The 19,521-nt window shown below is 39.7% G+C and overlaps 1 protein-coding gene across 2 annotated transcripts in view; it reads right to left on the bottom strand.

Annotated features, from left to right (window-relative positions):
- Positions 1–18,771, bottom strand: part of SNX4 (sorting nexin 4) — a 31,633-nt gene extending 12,862 nt beyond the window's left edge. The window contains exons 1-6 of one of the 2 annotated variants that reach the window (XM_008638232.2): positions 18,637–18,771; positions 10,110–10,248; positions 9,883–10,032; positions 8,790–8,837; positions 4,754–4,809; positions 167–239 (exon numbers count right to left, since the gene is read on the bottom strand). In XM_008638232.2, the coding sequence (XP_008636454.1) occupies positions 167–239; positions 4,754–4,809; positions 8,790–8,837; positions 9,883–10,032; positions 10,110–10,248; positions 18,637–18,752 (582 nt within the window). In that variant the 5' untranslated portion in view covers positions 18,753–18,771. The remainder of the gene's footprint in view (positions 1–166; positions 240–4,753; positions 4,810–8,789; positions 8,838–9,882; positions 10,033–10,109; positions 10,249–18,636) is intronic. The other variant, XM_017740239.1, reaches the window with a different exon arrangement.
- Positions 18,772–19,521: the final 750 nt, after the last annotated feature.

Raw genomic sequence — 19,521 nt, 5'->3', positions numbered from 1 at the left:
TGCCCTCACCTCTTGCTGTCTCCTGCTCCACACTCCGGAGACAGACTCCCTCAGGCAAAACCGCCCTTATTCTAGAACACATATACCACTTCTCTTGACTAAACAAGAAATACTGCCTTATAAATAAATCATACTATTTGTCACGACACACATGGGAAATACTTACAGCTCTGACTCGCAGAAGGTGTGATATGACGGACTGCAGTTCATCGCTGTAGTGTTTTAGCTCAGTAAATCTCCTGGGAGCAGGAAACAGATAGTACATCATTAGCCATCATGAAAGCAAGCTTTCACAGCATGCACAATAGAGCCACAGCCCTGCGGCCAGCGAAACGGAGCCTGGGCTGTGTTGGAGTGGAATTAGCTGAAGACTCCTGAAGAAGTGACTGCTGAGTTTAATTTCCCCAAAGTGAACAAACACCCCAACACTTGCATGTCTTCTGGTTTTCTAAATGCAAATGTTGAAGGCTCAGATCAAATTAAGAGATAAAATTTTATGAAATGAAAGTAGTTAGCTGAAGTTATTACATCACTGGTTTGTTGTTTGGGTTTTATAATGGGATTTATAAAAGCAAGGGTTAGTGAATATGAAAGCTTCAAATAAAAACAAAGCCAAAATCTGCTGAAGCATATTTCTTAATAAAAGCATGTTTGCATTTCTGACCTGACAAAGATACTTCACTTTCAAGTTGCCTCTATCCAGTTTTGGGCACAGCTTTTCAGGGATTCAAGGAAGCATTCACAATTCCAATTCCCCTAAGGCTAATCCTTGTACAGTAACGTTACATGTGAAATCCTACTGAGACTTGTACCTGCACAGGAGCCATGCATGGCTGAAGGCCATCAAATCACTACACCTCAACAAGGTACCAAACAGGGAAGCCACTGCAAGTGACATGTGCACACTGCTGGCTTGTCACTTCTGGAGAAGAGGCATTTTATCAGCCAGCCCAGTTAGGTTTCAAAGGCAATTTAAACTGACACCTTTAGCTCTTGCTAATAACAAAGGTGAATCGTTTGCCACAGCTTTGCTACTGACAGGTAACCAATTAAACCACAGCAACAGCCTCTTGTGTGCACATAAATCCTCCCTACTACAAACAAGTCTAGCTCATGACCTACTTTGGTACACAAGAATGTATTTATTTCATCCAGATGGGAAGCCAGGAACAGCTTTACCTAAATGACTAAACAACAACCTGAAAATAAGCACAGAAGAATGCAACTAGAATTAAGGAACTGGAGACTGAGATTAGTGTTTCAGGTTGATGTTCAAGAATGAAAAAAAAATTCATCCCTCCTCCCACCACAGGCACACAGTCAGGCTTTGTATTTCAGAATAGCTTGTACCCAAGAGGTCTTACTGAAATGAGTCGGGTCACTTGTTTTGGGTGACCAAGTATGAAATTCCAGGGTTTTTCATTTAACACTTCTTCCTCCCCTGCCAGGAAGTCTTCCCCTAAAATATTCCCATTCTTACATTCAAGAAGTAGAAGCTTTGTTACGACTTCTAATATTTTTGATTTCCAAGAAGCATTTTTTATAGTATTATGACACACACACACAGGGTTAAAGTACATAAAAAGATTTAAAAGTTAGCAGAGAAACTGTATGGGGAAAAAGAAATGTAGTTGCTGATCTGCATAGTGGGATTTAGAGAGCAATCTTTTCAGTTTACACTTCATAAAATATGCACCAGGGCTGCATGTCAGACAGCTGCAGACACGTACAGTGAAGATATTTGAAATAATTGAAGTAAAAACAAAAGATTAAAAAGTATGCCTCCAGCTCAGGAAGACTCCCCTTTCCACTCCAGAAATTTATAATGGGAAGTTTTATTTATCCTGTTTTGCCACAAGAAATCTTTTAGGAATGCTGTACTCCCTGAAGGCAAGAGTCAGGAACCTAGGAGGACTTTCAGTATCCTGGCCTCCAGCAGCAATACATCTTCTCCCAGACCAATTCCTCCTCAATTAAAAAAATAATTTTTAAAAATTACTACTTCAGAATCAAGCTCTCTTCTATTTTGTCTCATAAAAGCATAAACCAAAGTGCTGCTATTTTTTTCCCAGTCTTCTGTAAAAATTGATAAATTTACAAATATAAATTTCAGGAAAAACTGTTTTTAAGAGACCAGTGGTGTTACAGATCAAAAGTTTATTTCTCAAGTATTTGCTTAAATCCTACTCATTGCTCATGTAAAATAAAGTTACATAATTATAAAGTAATTTCCAAACAGAGCTCAGTGACGCACACAAAGGGATGTTTACTTTCCAGCGTATCCTAAGAGTAGAAGTGTAAAACAAGACACAGTTTCAGCACTCAGTAATTGAGGCTTTTTTAACCAGCACTTTTCACTTGGTTTTACTGGTTCTGCAACGTTACCAACAGTCTAGATACTTAACTGAGTTATTAAATAGAACTTGAGACACAAATGAAGGACTGCTTGGGTCACATTGGTGTAGGAACACCAGAAGGTCTCTCAAAAATATCTATTATGATACAGGCAAAGAAAAAATTTTCCTTTACAGTAGACAACATTGCAAAGTAAGTTGTTTACTCTGTGCATTTTACACAGCAGTACTCCTCCCTGCATCAGGGGGTGGCAGTGCCAGTCTCCTGTTTTCTGAAGGGAGATACTACAAGAACAGAACTCTTCACTAAAAAGCAAGCCACTTGTCTGAATAACCAGACAAAAAAACCCCAGAGAGCTACTTTAAAAAAAAAAAACTGCCTTAGGAAAGAATTTAGTATTCTCTAAAGAAATCTTTCACCAAAAACCGAAAGCTATGGTTTTGATTAAAGCCCAGAGAGAGAAAGAAAAGATGAGTGCCATGAGGCCAAATCAGAGAGGTCTGCAGTAGATAAAAATTCACCTCTGAGTACCAGAATACCGTATTTTTATCACCATTTAATTCCACCATTGAAACTATAAATTGCTTCCCACAGGAGAAGGTTTAGTTTTCAGTCTACATTTGACCTCAAAGAGCAGCCTTGTTTCAGCTGCATGAAGCTCCTCACGTTGCCAAGCTGAAGGATGCAGCTCCATGGCACCGCAAGGCAATCCCAGCTGGGAGCTGCAGCTCTTCCTCGCCTGTACCTCCGCTGGCCCAGGAACCCGAAAGCCTACACTCCACACAGCAGTCACACCTTTTGTTTCAGCAAGGTGAGCTTGCTGAACCACTTCACCAGCCAGCCACACAAAAGCACCAAAGGTAAAGCAGAGAGGCCAGGCATCACATTCCAGGCAGCTCAAGCACAAGTGTGCTGGGCAGAGCAAGGCACTGTCCCTCCTGTTAGAGCCACACATGCTACAGTGAAAGGCAAACAAACAACTCCTGCTCATCAGTTATTTATTAAACAATTTGTATCCCCAAGTTCAATTTGGAAGTTATATAGCTGGCAGAATACAACAGAAAACATGTGCCATCTCTCACGTGGCTCTACCAAGGCACACACACTCAAGGACTGTTTTTGTTACAAGCCCTTTGCTCATGTTTTCCTTGTATTAACTCTTTTCCTGCTTTTTAACAAGCTACTTCTCACAACAGCTTTGTTTTCTGAAACATTGTTACCTCAAAAGATAACAAGGATGCTCCTTAAACAGTCTTGCCCACCTGTGCCTACAGTCAGACTTCTGGCAGTTTCCCTGCTGTGAGAGCAGGAAAAGATAACTCCTACTGGCCACAGAGGAAGATGACTGAGGATGAAGCAGTCAAACAAGGGACCATTTTCACCTGCAGATACAGAGAATTGCTGTCTTCCAATCTCATTCATGAATGTTAGCCTTTATATTAAACCCTGGCTAAAAGCTTCCTGGCCACCAGAGAAGGCCCTAAAAACAAGCACGATAAAAAAGGAGAGACTGGACCAATTCACAGGTTAAGTCTTTGAAGAGGTTCAGAAAGGTATGTACCCTCTAACACCGTTAATACAATACCCACAGATCCTATGGAAGTACAAAGGGAACAGACAACAGAAAGCAGTCCGGCACAGCATCCCCTAGGGCCACTGCTGGAGAGCAGGTGCACCCAGAAGGGCACTTTGCACAGGTCTCCATGGCCTGTGGATGGCAAACAGCAACACCTCTTGGCCCCATCGCTGCACACTGATGCTTCTAACTACTGCACAAGTAGAAACACCCATTTTACCCTTCCCACATCACCAAGGGTGTGATGAACCTCCCACTATACACACTTACAATTCTGAGCAGTTTTTCCATCCAGCAGACTGCTCCAGTGCCTGTCCCAGAGCTCTGTAAACCAGAACAGAGCTGAACTGACCTCTGGACCTCCAATAGCATCTGTGAAAATTGGCAGCTTGGAGAGAACTACGAACTGCAACACCAGGGTGCATGCATCCAGAACTGTACACTAGCAGACTTTTGGAAAGACCTACTATCAATCTGTACTCTGTTCATGCTTGAAAAGATTTCCTGAAAACAAATATTAAGAGGTTCTTTTTCTGAGTCTGGTTTTGGGGGTGTTTTGTCCCTTTGTGTTAGTCTAGCTAAAATGGAATACTTGTTTTACATAAAGTGATGGAATTTTTCTGAATGTTTCCTGCTTTTAGAAGCAGGATTTATCAAATCTTTTCACACTACCTCTTTACTGAGCTTCTGTTAAGATTTGAAGTGCAGAAAGATAATTTTTCTTTTCTGAATTTATACTAAAGAGATAGAATATTCTGTCACCTGAAGTAATAGCTGTAACTGAAAAAGGGAAAGGGAGGGAAGAAGGATGTGGAATCTTACTTGTCTGGGTTTTTCACTCTGAATGTTGCATTAAGAGCTTTTAATCTGGAATCTGCCTGAAAAAGGGGAAAAAAAGCTTTGTTAATTTAATGCAATTAAATTTCAGTGACAAAAAAAATCTCAGCCTTCTGGCAGCACCATTAGAAAAAAGTCCTGCCTTCATGGAGTATTTAAATCTTCAAACATTGAACAAGTTGACACCAGCTGCCCTGAATGTCAGATATTTTTATTAAAAAGTCAAAAAACTAAGCTATTTTTGTGAATATGATGTAAACAGTAACCACTAAAATAAAGCTGGTATAATCCACGTCCCACAAAAATAGCCCCTTCTTAAAATGCTGCACAAATCATGGAGTTAAGATACACAACCCCACATTCTTTTTAGATGAAGCAATTAGGTAACTTAAGACCATATGGACAAGCTATTTTATATTTTTCAAACCAAATAAAACCAGTGGTAGAGTGACCTCTATATGCTCTTTATTACCAGGAACAGTTCCCCAGTGAAATCAAAATCTTATATATGGTGTTCTCTTATTTTATGACTTGCTTTACAGAAAATATGTAATTTGTATATCAGAATAGAGCCCTTTTTAATGCAATGTTCTTCTCTATAGTAGAGCATATATAAATCTCTACAGAATAAAGTTCAATACCTAATTAAAAAGCTAATTGACTGTTTTAGTTTTTGAGATGTTGGTTTACCAATTACTGCAACAGTAGCATTGAACATTTCTAAGGAGATGGAGGGGTTTTTTTTCCAATTTTTTGAATATTAAACTGTGCAATGAGTATTTACTCCTAATAAGACACCAACAGATGAGAGAGCCCAGCCTCATCCACAGAGGTCCACATCATTACAACTCTTCATTTCTATAATGCATTTTACACACAGCTCGCTCAGGGCTCATCTATACTAAAGAAAAACTCCAATTGTGGGTAAATGGCTGGAGTTTACTTTTGATCAAAACATCCTTCTCTTCAGTAAAAGGAAAATAAATCAGCACACCTTGCAAGGTGTAGAGATTTCCTATAGTGTACCCCTTTAGCTAACAGGCTGTGCCACAGCTGCAAGCAGTAAGTTACTTCAGCAGTACTTGTTAGTGCTGGTGTAAGACAAGAGAATATTTTGTGCCCTGTTACAGAAAACTCAGAGCTTGAAGAGCTATTTTGAACTTGTCAGTGAAGAGAACACAGTGTTTTCCCAAAACAAGGAGAGAGTCCTTCCTTTGGGGCCCTTGCAACACCCTCTACAGATAAGACTGGCACAGTCTGAGACTCTTTCACCTCCCACTGCATTTGGGCTGAGTAGAAGATGCCCCAAACAGCCTGGAGAAAAGGAGGCTCAGGGGAGACCTTACTGCTCTCCACAATTACCTGAAAAGAGGTTGTAGTGAGGTGGAGGTTGGTCTCTTCTCCCACATAACAAGCAATAGGACAAAGTTGCATCAGGGGAAGTTCAGATTGGATGCTAGGAAAAAATCTCTTTACCAAAAGGATTATCAGGCTGCCCACAGAAGTGATGGAGTCACCATCCCTGGATGTGTTTAACAGATATGCTGATGTGGCACTCCAGGTCATGGTTTAGTGGTGGACTGGTAGCAGAGTCAGGTTAACTTTAGCTGTTCTTCCAATGACCAAACCACCAAAACAAAACATAACCCACAAACCAAAAGGTAAGGGAACAAAACCCTCCACATTATAGTAGGAGAAAGCAGGTTCATTGCCACCACTGCATGTGACACTTCTCTAAGAATATCTTGCAAAGGGAAGACAAGGCAGCATGGGGAAGCATGTCCCAGATAGCACAAGAAACACAAAACACTGCAGGAGCTCTAAGTCCCAACCTTTACGCTTATTCAGAGCACTTCTGAGGCTTGTACAGTCTTGAATCTCCACTGCTATACCCCAGCAAGTCAATACACAAGCCAGTTACATTTTGGGTTGTTCGCAAACACCTGCAGGTACTCCTCACACATTCTCACAGTACAAACATCATCTAGATACACTGACATTATCAGAGTCCTTCCCTCTAAGCAGCTATTTCACAAAACACTGTATTTATGTTGAAACAGCAGGCACCAAAGCCATTTGAGTCTGTTGGGGCAGCATGCACATCCAACAGCTTTACACTTGGAAAGGACCACTTCCTACCCTACAGTTACAGGACAACTTTTCGTCTTTTGTCACAGGCACACGCAGTGCTCTGAAGAAAGAGTTCAGTAAATTCACACAAGCACTATCAGGCAGGAAGCATGAGCCTGACAATGCTCAACCATGTCATTAGAGCTATTTCCTTCTTGCCAGTTGTAGCACAGTAACTCTCACACACCGCTTCTGAGCATTTACACCAGAGTTAGGCTTCTTGAGAAACATCTGTCCAATCTTAGAATTGATTTAAGAGTAATACGCACAAGCATTTTAGAGAAGAACCACCTATCAAATGAGGTACAGCTGAGGAGTTTTCAGATTAATGCCTACTATGATCCTATAATCATTTATGTAAACTAAAGAGAGATGGGAATTTTCTCTTTCCTACAGGAAGGGTTAAAATCCCAAGTGACAAATCCCTTAAATATAAAATGAAGTGCTGGGATTGGAAGGGAGGAAAGGCATGATTTAATGATACAGCTGGCAGAATAAACAAAGTCTCCAACATCAACATTCAGCTACAGCATGCTACACTGCATTAATTCCTAATTTAAATTTTAGTTAGAGGGTTCAAACACTCTCAGACAAAAGACACGTCCTGCTTAAATGCAGCAGAGGCAGCAGAAACATAAACAAATGGTCTGATTCTAGTCTAAAACATGCACTAAATAGAAGTTTTCCTTCCAGTGTAGTGCTAAGTATTGAGGGTTTATATTTCAGATGTAGAATAAAGGGAAGATTCTTTTCACCAGGCTTTTGAAAAAATTATTTTTCTTTCCTAAGGAAACTGGAACTGTAAAAGGGAAAACATACACAATCAAATCTAGAGGGAAAACAAGACTTGCTCATCTCTCATTTAATCTACAATGTGGTTTCAGGGAGGCAAATATTCTCAGCACTCTGCTATGAGTTTTCTTCCATAAACACACTACTGTGTGCTCTCCTGAAAACAACCTGCCAGTACAAACTTTCTGAACTCCTATGAGTGTATGCAGCTTCAGAGCTTTACATTGTTTGCACTGTGAATACTAGGAGTATGCAAACCCAGCTGTGATGGAAGAGAATTATTGTCAACTTAACTTATCAACAGTAAGTGTCAGTATCAAAGCCCCTTGGACACTGAGGATAAGAGCACCAGGGATTTTCTTTAGCTCTCAGTATTTAGAATAATTCTTCATAATCCACCTAGTTTTCAGTTGTGATTTCATGAGAGCAGATCACATTACAATGAAACAAAAAGCTCAGTATTTGTCCCCATACAGTAATTCTTCCAGACACAGCCCAGCAATCTATCAGCTTCTCAGATTCTTGACCTGTACAGACACACGACCTTTGATCATTTATTCCTGCAAGTCTTCCACCAGTTTACCCAGCCATGAACTCGCTGATGTCAATGGGGATAGGATTACTTCAAGACACATTCTGTTAAACAGTTAAGGGGCACCAAATCCATCTGTCTTAGTCCCTTTCACCAACTGCTCCTTGCAAAGAAGTCCTACAATTCAGACCTCTTTGCTTACCCTTTTCTGACACCTTGCACCTCTTACCAGACTAAATCTGACACCCACCTTTAAAAATGCTAAACTAAACTGAAACACAAAAACCCACTGGTATGGCCTCAAGTTCATTACTTTTAAAGCTTATAAGGATCATACTTCTCATTACCAGCAGAATTACATAGGCACGTAACAAGCCTGCTAGAGAACTTAACTGCAATCCTACCTATCACATGCCAAGAACATGGTTTTTGTAATAACAAGTAATCATAAAGAAATGCCTTTGACCCATTCTTACAGCAAACATCCTTTCATAAATAGCCTAAAACATGTTTGCTGGAGTATGTCTGTGTCACAGCAAGCATGAGACAAACAATTACAGTCATTACCTTCAACTGAAATCCAGTCTCATTCACCATTTCTTTCCATCCACCTTCCTAAAAATACAGGAGAAGAATGTTCAGTTAGAGTGATTTAAGAGTACTGCAGCTTTTGCAAGCCCCCACGAAAGCCTGTATCAAAGGAGCTTCTCCAGTATGCCTGGCTTCTGCCTCAGTTACCCTCCCTATGTCTTTTCAAGAATATGGGTTAAGAATAACCAATCATTATGTTGTGCTTACATACTAATCTCCCCCCAAAAACTCTCTTCTCTTCAGTACTTAATTACCTCAATCTATTGGCCAGGGGCAGAAGCCACACAGCTTTGTCTAAAGACGTAGCTTAGGTCTTTAGAGAGAAGAGTAGCTATCATCTGTTGCCTATGAGATTACCAGCACCTCCAAGGGCCTGTGTGGCTCAAGGCAGAGAGCAGACAACACACAGGTGACAACAGTTTGCAGTGCACATGCCTTCACCCAGCTCAGGTGTACTGGCTGATTTTCCACTATTTTCAGGTCCCATACATTGGTTCACCTACACACTGTACTGTGCCATGGCAAACACAGCTGCTCAGTCCAGTATTTGGGAATCTCTCATCCAAGTACAGAAAAAAGAACCATCCAATATCTCCTAAAGTTGAAAGCTGCAGAATGAAATGCTTCAGCTCACAACTGGACCACAACTTTCATGACAACGTATTGTACTGGTTTTGGACCACGACACATGAATGGATCATGATCCAAAACACAAGGCTGAAGAAACCATGGATATCCAAAGAGTGAATTGGAAGCCAGTGCTGTCTGTGCAGTCAGCTTTAGTCCTATAGAAGCTTTTCCAACCAGCATGCATTAGGTTCCCAAAAGGCTGTTCCAAAGAGGTGGAAATTCTCTCTTAGGAGCCTTACAACTTGACTGGAAAAAAGTCGTAAGGTACATTAGAAGGGCAACTGTACAACTGCAGTGTGCTGTTAAGAAGCTTCACATTGTCTACCCTTCCTCCTGACACAGAGCAAGCTATGGGTCAATAGAAAGGAAGAAGATCAAAAGGACATTATCTTAAATAAATAATCACTAAATAATGTATTTAGAAATAACTTTACTATACCTGCGTTAAAAAAGCATAGAAGATTTTGTCTTGGCAAAGAACAGGATGTGAAGCCACACGTAACAAGAAGTTTTCCAAACCAATTCTTCTTCTTTCCACAAAATCTGGATCCATATTATCTGCTGATAGCTTATGCCAAACAAAGTCAGCCTAGTTAAACAGAAGAGTGTCAAGAGTAAATTAAAAAACAAACAAAACAAAGCAAGCCACAGTTCCGGTTTCCTTACCCTTTTTTCTGGCAAAGGTGGAACAACAATATGTGGGTAGGTAACTGACAAATAATTCCTCAGCAACTCAAATTCACTGTAACGTCGCCACAGGGAGTCCACAGGGGCACATTGTCCCTCACTCTGGGACTCAACAGCTCTGAAAGATAAAGCAGCAGATTTGAACATTAGTGAGCTACCACCTGCTCCCTCAAACCATCAGTGCAATTATAGCAAAGGCCCCAGGAATAGTAGTGATTACTGCATGACTTGACCATAACCTAAAGCAACCTTAATTCATTTCATGTCTACATACTTAATTTAAAAATATTTATAGTTTCTGCCTGATAGCACTCAAATTTTCTAGGAACACAGGAAAAGTCAACGCACTTACACATCAAAAACAAACAGGTGGGTCACAATTAAGTAAAGAGTCACACACGTGACTTAGTCTGCACCATTATAGAAACAGCCCAATTTCTCTTGAAACAGTGTTAGGTTCAAAGTCAGTAAAATTTCATGAGTACCTGAAGGATACAGAGTATTGTAAGAAGAAATTTACTATTAAGTGGGAAAGTCTGCACTTCAAAGGACAAAAATTGTCTTGCATACAACAGTTGATACAGTGACAAATATAACTTTAAAATATCTTAATATTTTTAAAGGATATTTTTAGAAAAAGAGCAAATTTCAAAGCACTTCTAATTTTCTTTTTGTTCAAAGTGACATATTTAAGGACAAAAAAATGTAACAAACTAGCCAGAGCAAATGGATACAAAATTGAGATGCATCTCAAAAATTCATTGAAGACTTAAAACCAACATCACCTATCAAGGTAAGAAAGGATTTTATGTTACTATAAAAGGAGAAATCATTGAATATTGTAGGATTGGAAAGTAATACAAAAACTTGACGAGAAAAATAATTTTTCATACAAGACATTCAAAGCAACAGAATCATAAATCAAAAAATCAATATCATAAAATAAGGACTGGGTAGTAACACTTCTTGGCAGTTAGCATTTGCCAGAATACAGAGAGAGAATTCACACAAGGCACTTAACAGAAAACAGTGATGTCTATATCTACTTTAGTTCTTCATTGAAGTGACTAATTAGCATAAAAGCACTGGTATAAACCTACATGGAACAGTACTGACTGCTGAGTTTGGAAGGCACCTCTGCATGTCTGTGATCCAACTCCCTTGCTCAAAGCAGGCTGCTCTGAGCCACATCCAGCTGGGTTTTGAGTATCTCCAAGGACAGAGACTCTACCACCACACTCAGCAACCCATTCCCATGTTTGACATACCTCACAATAAAAAGGGTTTCTTACTTTTAAATGGAATTTCTCATGTTTGAATTTGTAGCCACTGCCTTTTGCCCTCTCTCTGCATGACAGGAGTCTGACTCCATCTTCTTTACCTCTCCACCAGATACTGATCCACAACTGCTAAAATCAGCTGTCTCTTGCACAGGCTGAACAAGACCATCTCTCTCAGACTCTCCAATCAGAGGTCAGACAATCCAAGTCCATAATCATCCTCATGGCCCTTCACTGGACTTGCTTCACTAAGTCCACATGCTTCTGGTGCTGGAGAACTCAGAACTGGGCACAATAAGTTATGAACTACAATTAAGTTACTCATGTGGTACTTAGTAGAATAGAGTGCTACATTCTTTTTTCCAGCAAAAGTCAGGCTTTACGGTTCCTGAATTCATAAGAACTTTCTGAAGTTTTAAAACATCTAAGTTGTACACAAATTATTGATAATTTTAAGCTATTCTTAACCTACAAGGTCGGATTTCTAATGTTCTAACTGAAAAACAATCCCACTCCAAAGCGGCCCCAATTATTTGATACATTTAAACAAAATATGAAATGCCTCTATTTGTGAACTCTCATTAGAGAGGAACAGTCTTGATATATACTTTGGTTTAGTTACATCTTAAGGTGGAAATAATATCACATAGAAGAATGCAAAAGATACTTTTTTAACTTAGTAAGCTGGAACATTTTTTATGTATCTACCCATGCCTTGGAGAAAGAACATTTATTCCAGGTGACTGACTTTTTAGGGAAAAAGAAACTTCACAACTAAGAAGAAAACAGGATAAATTCATAGCATTTAACACAAACTGCTAGAGATTAAAACTATTTGAGAGCGACTCAAGAGAAAAAGGCGAGCACACTGCTGACAGCCACTATTCACACTGCCAGCATCCTGCAGAATCCTTCCCTATTAGAGTATTTTAATTCAATGAAGCTGCACCTGCAAATACTGAGTTCTGAACAGGGTAAGCTCAGCCTAGCCTGCAATGACAGGCTGTGAAGCATTCCTCCCCACACTAACTGCTGCACCATTTAAATATTTCAAGAACACTTCGGCTCAAAGCAGGTATCTAGTGATTGAACTATTGATGAGTAGAGGTAAATTTGAATAGATAAGGAATTGAGCTACTATGCCTCAAAAGATGAATTGTTTAGTCGAAAGCTGAAGGCACAAACATTGCATTCCTAGAGGAGAAACTCCCAGCAGGTTTGGTAAACAATCTGGCCATTCAAGACACATGAAAGTACTTCAGAATTACAGATTCTTTTTATCTTCACCTTCAGCAGCTGTGCTGATTTACACCATGGGATTCAAGAGCACTACTTTCACATGGGTTATCATCACCCCTTAAGCAAGACTGCTACCATCCATACATGATAGTATTATGGGGACCCTGCCTGAGAACAGGCTGCAAAAGCAAACATAAGCAAGAAGGCAAGAAAAACACAGGTTAGGACTGTCCTGAGAACCCAGCCACATCCCAAGAGGGCCCATCTGTGCTGCAGATACAGATGGTGCTGTGCCAGCCTTCTGACAGGAGAATGGTCCACTCTAAATTATGCTTTTAATGCTCTGAAATTGTTTTGCAGAGTTAATTAGAAAGTAGGAGCAGCAAAGACCATGGTTGAGCCTTAACTGCCAAAAAAAAGAAGCCCTTTCTAAACATGCCTGCTTATCAGCTTTCTGTTTGTTACAATTAATAAGAACCCATCAGTTATTTTAAAAAACCCATAGTAGTAACATCTCAGTCCACACACATTAAGCAGAAAACTAAATTTTAATCAAAAATTTTAAAAGGTCACTTGGGAGCACAGCACTTCAGCAAGAAAGGACCACAGCTTTATAGAGAAGCCTAGTCCTACATCAGCACAAACCACTACCTTGTTACTTGAAATTTTATGCCCGCACAGGGCCTCAAGAACTCCAGGAGGAAGGAAGCAGACTGCTAGACCAGTTCATACCACTCACTGCATCTTTCCTGCCCACACTGAAGACACTAAGGAAGTTTACTACATCTAAAGCCTACTGTCAATTTATTCTGACAAAGCAGATCTGTGGACAACAGCTAGGCTTTCCTCAGTCTAAGTTAATCATGCTTTACAACCCTTGTGAGGGACACAAAACCTCACACTATACCCTGAAGAAAAAGATTAAATTACTACCAGAGGATCTTGAAGGTCAAACCTGCCTGTGTAGTTTATTCTTTCTTAACTAGACAGCATCTGATACAACTCCTCACTGTAGTCTGTGTTAAGCAGCCTGCAATTATTCTCATCTCAGATCATACTTGTTTCCTTTATTCTAACATGCATTTATTCTCACTGTCTCAGAAGCGCAAACACTGCCTTTTACAGCTTTTATCTTCATCAGAAGGGCACCTATGTAGCACCTAACAAAGAAACCATGCTTCTTTAATTAATTGGCTTGAATACATTTAAGACATTTTGAAATTATTAATATCAGTTTCAGATTCCCCCTTACACCCAGGCTCACAGTAAAGCTCCCAGATTGTGCTTTCTAGAGCACACAATGCTGCAGAGTTGGGTAAAGGAGGGGAGCAGCAAAGTTCTTTGCAAAGCTGCGGTGGGAAAGCATTGCACAGCCCTCAGTTAGGAGCCTGTGTCAGCACCATTACCTTTTAAACGAGGTAATAAGAGTTTGAAACTGCACGGATGGATTTGGGACAAGCAACCAAGATGAGAGAAATCTTTTTTTTTAATCACACCAAAAATGTCTCCACCTGGTTACATATGAGGTCATAAAATACCACCAATTACAAGAGCATTTCTCCCCAGGAACACCATTTCAGAACGGAAGTAGAAATCCACAAAGGCACTCATTACACTTAATACCTTCACTACCATCTAATTTTTTAGACCACATTATGAACTCCCCCATTAAATGCAAGTATTGCAGACCAGTTTCAATTAAGATTATAATCACTTGTTGACATTCAGTCAAACTTCTCAATTTGTTTTGGTTCTAAAAACACAATATAATACTTGTGCAGTCTTCAGGCAGGAAAACCATATGTTTCCCCTTTAAGTACACTTTTAACAATGCAAGTTATTCATTGAATGAACCAACCTGCCTGAAAAAATTAAAAAGACAAAATTGAAACCTTCAGCTTTTACATTTATAACTGATGTTATCATAACCAATTCAAAGATTACATTACTCCATGTCTCATTTATTTGCCTTAACTCAAAGTGTCAGTGTGAAAACTTTAGTCCATCTAATTAACCTCTTCTCACTTCCCATTTAAGACTAATTATCTTAAATGAGCCATTAAACAATTCTGAAAGCAATAAAAAGACGAATGGCTGCAGAGTACTAAATCAGACAAGAAGGAAATACACAGGTTTATTTCCTTGTAAAAGCAATCACCTCTTCAACGGGAGAGGCAGTAACTTTGCTTTCAGCCTTTGACCTTCCAGTGTACGAGAAGTGACACTTCCTAGAGCGGGCAAGGTTCACTCGTGTGCAGAGGAACACCATTTTAGAGGGATGGGCAACTTTTTCCACCAGCTATTTAGAAATAGTTTCTGTATTCAGGCCTCTCAGACAGCTGATGTCTAATAATTGCTCTTCACCTGGCAAGCTGTATGACAAGGAGGCACTTCTCTTGCCAGAAGATTTTTCACAGCCAGGTGATTCTTTGGTTTTTTTACACTGTCACACAGTTTACTGTATTTAACTAAAACATACATTTGTTAGGCAGATGAATGATTCACAGTATCAATCAAGCAAAAACCAACAGAAAACTAAGTTCTCAAATCCTCTGTCTTCTTTCACCTCCCAACTCTCCCCTGTTTAAAGCTCAGGCTGAATTTAGACTTTTTCCCCTCATACCTCCTTTGGAGTACTTTGGACAAATCTTCCTGACTCCCATTTGCCAAAATCTGCCTTTTGCTGTTTTATCAGAACACAACATACCTCTGTGGGCATTCATCCTCTGCCTCTTCCAAGGAAACCCATGCCTGGGCTTTCCACCTAATCCAGTGTGAAATAGGAAATGTTGAGAAGGGGATTAAACAAAAGCAACAAAAGAAAAACTGAAATCCCACAATGCGGCACTGCTATCACTGAACTGTGGCCTGGCCAGCTACTAATTTCCAAGTTCATTTCTTGCACAGAAACTTTCTTTAGAAGTTCTCACACATTGGATGGGCAAACCAAGGTCTTAGCAGAGAAGCAGGTATCACTCGTGTAACAATTTAACTTTTGGAAAACTTTCCAAATACTGAAAACAGAAATACGACTAGTAACTTCCCAGCCATATTGGGGAAGTAAAAAGGAAATTAACTGAGCCCCCTTGTCAAATTACTGCAAGAGGAAGTGAAGACTAGTAGGGCTGGAAACTAGGGATCCTGCTATTAAGTGGTCAGATACCAGGCTGCACAAACTTATGCTACTTTTTCCTAAAGCCACATTCAAAACAGAACAAAAAAAATACACTCTAGTCATCATATTGTTTGATCAGGAAGAACAGGATAGAGACCTTATAGTCAGCAGGGATGAAAGGAAAGTGAACTAAATGGAAGTGTCCTACTACTACAGAGGAAATTGTTTACTTTAAAGGAGACCACAAAAAAAAAGGCATTCCCTGTATGTTCTATAATTAAAAGTGCGATACTACAGAGCACTGTAGAGTCTGATTGACTTTCAGCTCTGTCATGAAAAATACCAGGTACAAGGCCAGGAGTCAGATTCAGGGGTTTATTCTACCTGAGTTCTTGTAGTTTCATGCAGACTCTGATATAAAACAAAGCTGCCTAAAATTCTAAGAAGTAAGTCTGGGTTTAAGTGATGTCCTGAATATTTGCTACTTCCCTTATAGAAAAGCAAGTGATATGCTGAGCACATCTCATGAAGGAATATTTAGCTACACATCCTAAGAATTTGTACTTGCCTTAATGCCATTTCCCACAAATAGGTAGAAGTGAACTCTGTTCTCACCGGGGGAATATAAAAATTGATTTATTTTTAAATAACTGTATCGTTTAACAGAAGCTGTGAAACAAACCGACATCACGACGGGTTGAATGGAAATAGCTCACCATAAAAATCGAATTAGCTAATGCAGAAAGGTGTACACCAAGAAGACTCTTTCAGGAAGCACAGCCTTTGGAATTGGCTGAGGCTCTGCAGTCTACAGCAGTGAAGTTTGTTTTGTCTCCAAGAAATATATCTACATCAAGGTATAATATCACATTAAAAAAAAAAAAATCAACAAAAGTCACACAAAAATGTGAGCATAGTAATAAATCTTTTCATTTTAAAAAACAACAACATCACTAGCATTTTGAAAACATTTTCACCAGCACCAGTGAAACTTACGTGTTAAAGGTTTAAGCACTCAGCTCCTACTCTGTAACAAATATACTATGGTCGTAATTGTATCCATCTTGTGTCTCTTACTCACCCAGATAGAATTCCTCAATTCAAACTGAAATTAAATGCTAGATACCAATAATGGTGGAACCCCAGTTCACATAAACATAATGCAACTATTATTAAGTGGTCTTCCCTTTATATTACTACAAACAGTTTCATTCTTCAGCTACAAAATATCTTATTACCCACAGACAAATTACTGTGAAGCCCACCTACAGCTACAGGCCCAGCAGGAAGCACATTTAATAGCCACCAATTATATTTATGCAAGAAATTTTGCCTTCTCAGCAAAAGGAATAGAGAACCTATTTTATTAGAGATGTGACAAACCCACATTTTCAATAGCTCTGTGACAAACATGTAATTGGTCTTGGTATTTGCTGACTACAGAGTAAAATAAATCTTAATGAAAGAACACAATCTGGCCAGCAAAGTACAGTTTTGCCACTACGAAAGAACAACTGGGAAAGACCAGTGGGAGCAAATCTAAAGTAATGCAAGGATGACTGGAAAAGGAGATGCAGTCAGCATGTTCTGGGGCTGCATAAATCTGCCCCCAGAGTACACTTCATATCACAGTTAGGCCCCACTGATTACAATTTTCTTCTCTTTTCCTTCAGAAATATCATTACAATAAAAATAACACTACTTACATGAGAGGGTGTGATCTTTAATATCAATACGCTGTAGAAGGATTTTTAAGCATCTGCGCAACTGTCAAAGAGTTACAATATTTGAAAAGTACATGTCTATTTTGGATTTCATTCTTTAAGTTCAGCGGAAATATAATAAACTTATCCCAGCAGGCCTGCAGTCGGTGTGACTGGTGTGTCCATCAGTTAAACAAGCAAAGAAGCCTTTTAACTAGCAGATAGAAGGCTTACGTGACAGTATTACAATTTGAACTGCTCAGAGCCTTTGCAAAATGAAACTGCTTCATTTCAGAAGTTTTTCTTTGTACAGCACATCATTCCAAAGGCGAGGCCCAAAAGTTAAAACTAGTAATATAAAGAAGAGCAAAACAAAACTCCCAATAAAGTCTAATTCTGAAATTCTTGTTTCTAATTCTGAAAATCTGAGTAACATGATCCTGCTTAACAGGAGTTATCTGTGACTGTTTGGGAGGTAACGACACGTTAGAAGAGATTTTAAAGCTTTGCTCACTACTCAATACTTGAAGTTTTGTGTTTGTGGTACTGAGAATGTTTATCATACCAGTAGTATTAATCTTGTTAACACAAGAAGACTGGGAGCAGTAAGTTCCCCAGTGAAAGTTCAAGCTAGTATGAAGAAAGGAAATAATTAACTCTAACCCTTAAACCATCTACAAGGAGTATGTGGTAATCAGATCAAGCAAAACACTTAAAATATAAACTGAGCAGTAAATTTTGACCACATGACACAAGTCACAAGACTTCTTTCTTGTCATCTCAAGCAAGCCTAACCGTTACTTTAAACCTCTCTCAAACACAATCTCACAAATACACGTATAAACTTGTCCAGCTTATGTCCAAAAAATAACCAAGCAGTTGCTGACACCATATTAACGCAACAACTTTCAAACACACATTTTTCCACCTAGCCCCAAATGAAGAATTACAGTACACAGTTACACAACACCAGCGCTAGTACTGGAGATCAGCTGCCAAATTTTCACAGGAAAAGATCCTCCAGAGTGGGTTGATAACCACATAACAAAGCACAAAACAGCTAAATCCTCTCATCAACTGTACCTGATTATTTTTAGGGGTGGAAGGAAGGAAAATCTGTTTAGAGTGGCACATCCATGTACTCTTGAGAGTGAGCTCTCATCACCCACCTAGTCTCAATGAGGTAAGCAGTGTACGTTTCTTGTATGTTCATGGCATTCCTCCCAGTCCGTTTTTCAGCTTCTGAAACCATGATTTCCATTTTCTTTGCCAAACAGTCTTCCATCTTTTTAGAAGGGGAAAATAAAGATTCATGTAACATTAACCACACAAGGCAAAGGCTACTAACCCTGCCTTCCCTTCTCCTACACCACATTCGTTCAAATAAGACAGGTCTCTGTGGGATAAAGGCCTTGACAGGGCTTTGCTTTATACCTATGTTCTGTATCATATTTTCAAGTGAAAACTGGAAACCTGCTTTAGGGGGAAAACAGAAAGTCAACAAACTGACAGCTTCAGGTACCAAAAACCACCCTGAGCCGGGAGGATACAGAAAAAAAAAATATTTTTCTTTACAGGTAACAAAGTAACCGTTTTAAAAAACCAAACAAACTAAGCCGAGTACTTTCTATCCAAACACTTCCCAAATACCAGCGAATTCCTCCCCAGGACACCCGGGACACATGTAGCCACCTCTCCCCTTTCACAGGAAACAGAATATATCCGGACCAAGATGTTTTTCTTTTAATCTCTCAGAGGAGGATCGTTATCTTTTATACACTGGCCGCCAGAAATCAGTAAGGACCACACGCCCACCACGGAAAGGCAAAGCTGCACTGACCAGGGAGGGGGAATCACTTGTGAAGTTAAGGGGGGAGGGGGAGACAAAAAGATATTTGATAATGATAAATAATAATCTGACACTAGGGACGAGGATAGAGGGTGCACAAAGCTCTCTGACAGCGGCCAGAACGGGGCTGCAAAGCGAATCCCGCAGTTCAGAGGGTCGTGGGGCACAGCTCTGCCCCGCGCTCCACCGAGCAGGGCTCGGCCCC

Source organism: Corvus brachyrhynchos, unplaced genomic scaffold (assembly GCF_000691975.1).
Source record: "Corvus brachyrhynchos isolate BGI_N302 unplaced genomic scaffold, ASM69197v1 scaffold126, whole genome shotgun sequence".
Classification (NCBI taxonomy): Eukaryota; Metazoa; Chordata; class Aves; order Passeriformes; family Corvidae; genus Corvus; species Corvus brachyrhynchos.
The sequence above is the reverse complement of the archived record's forward strand: the minus strand, read 5'-3'. Positions and strand labels throughout refer to the sequence as shown.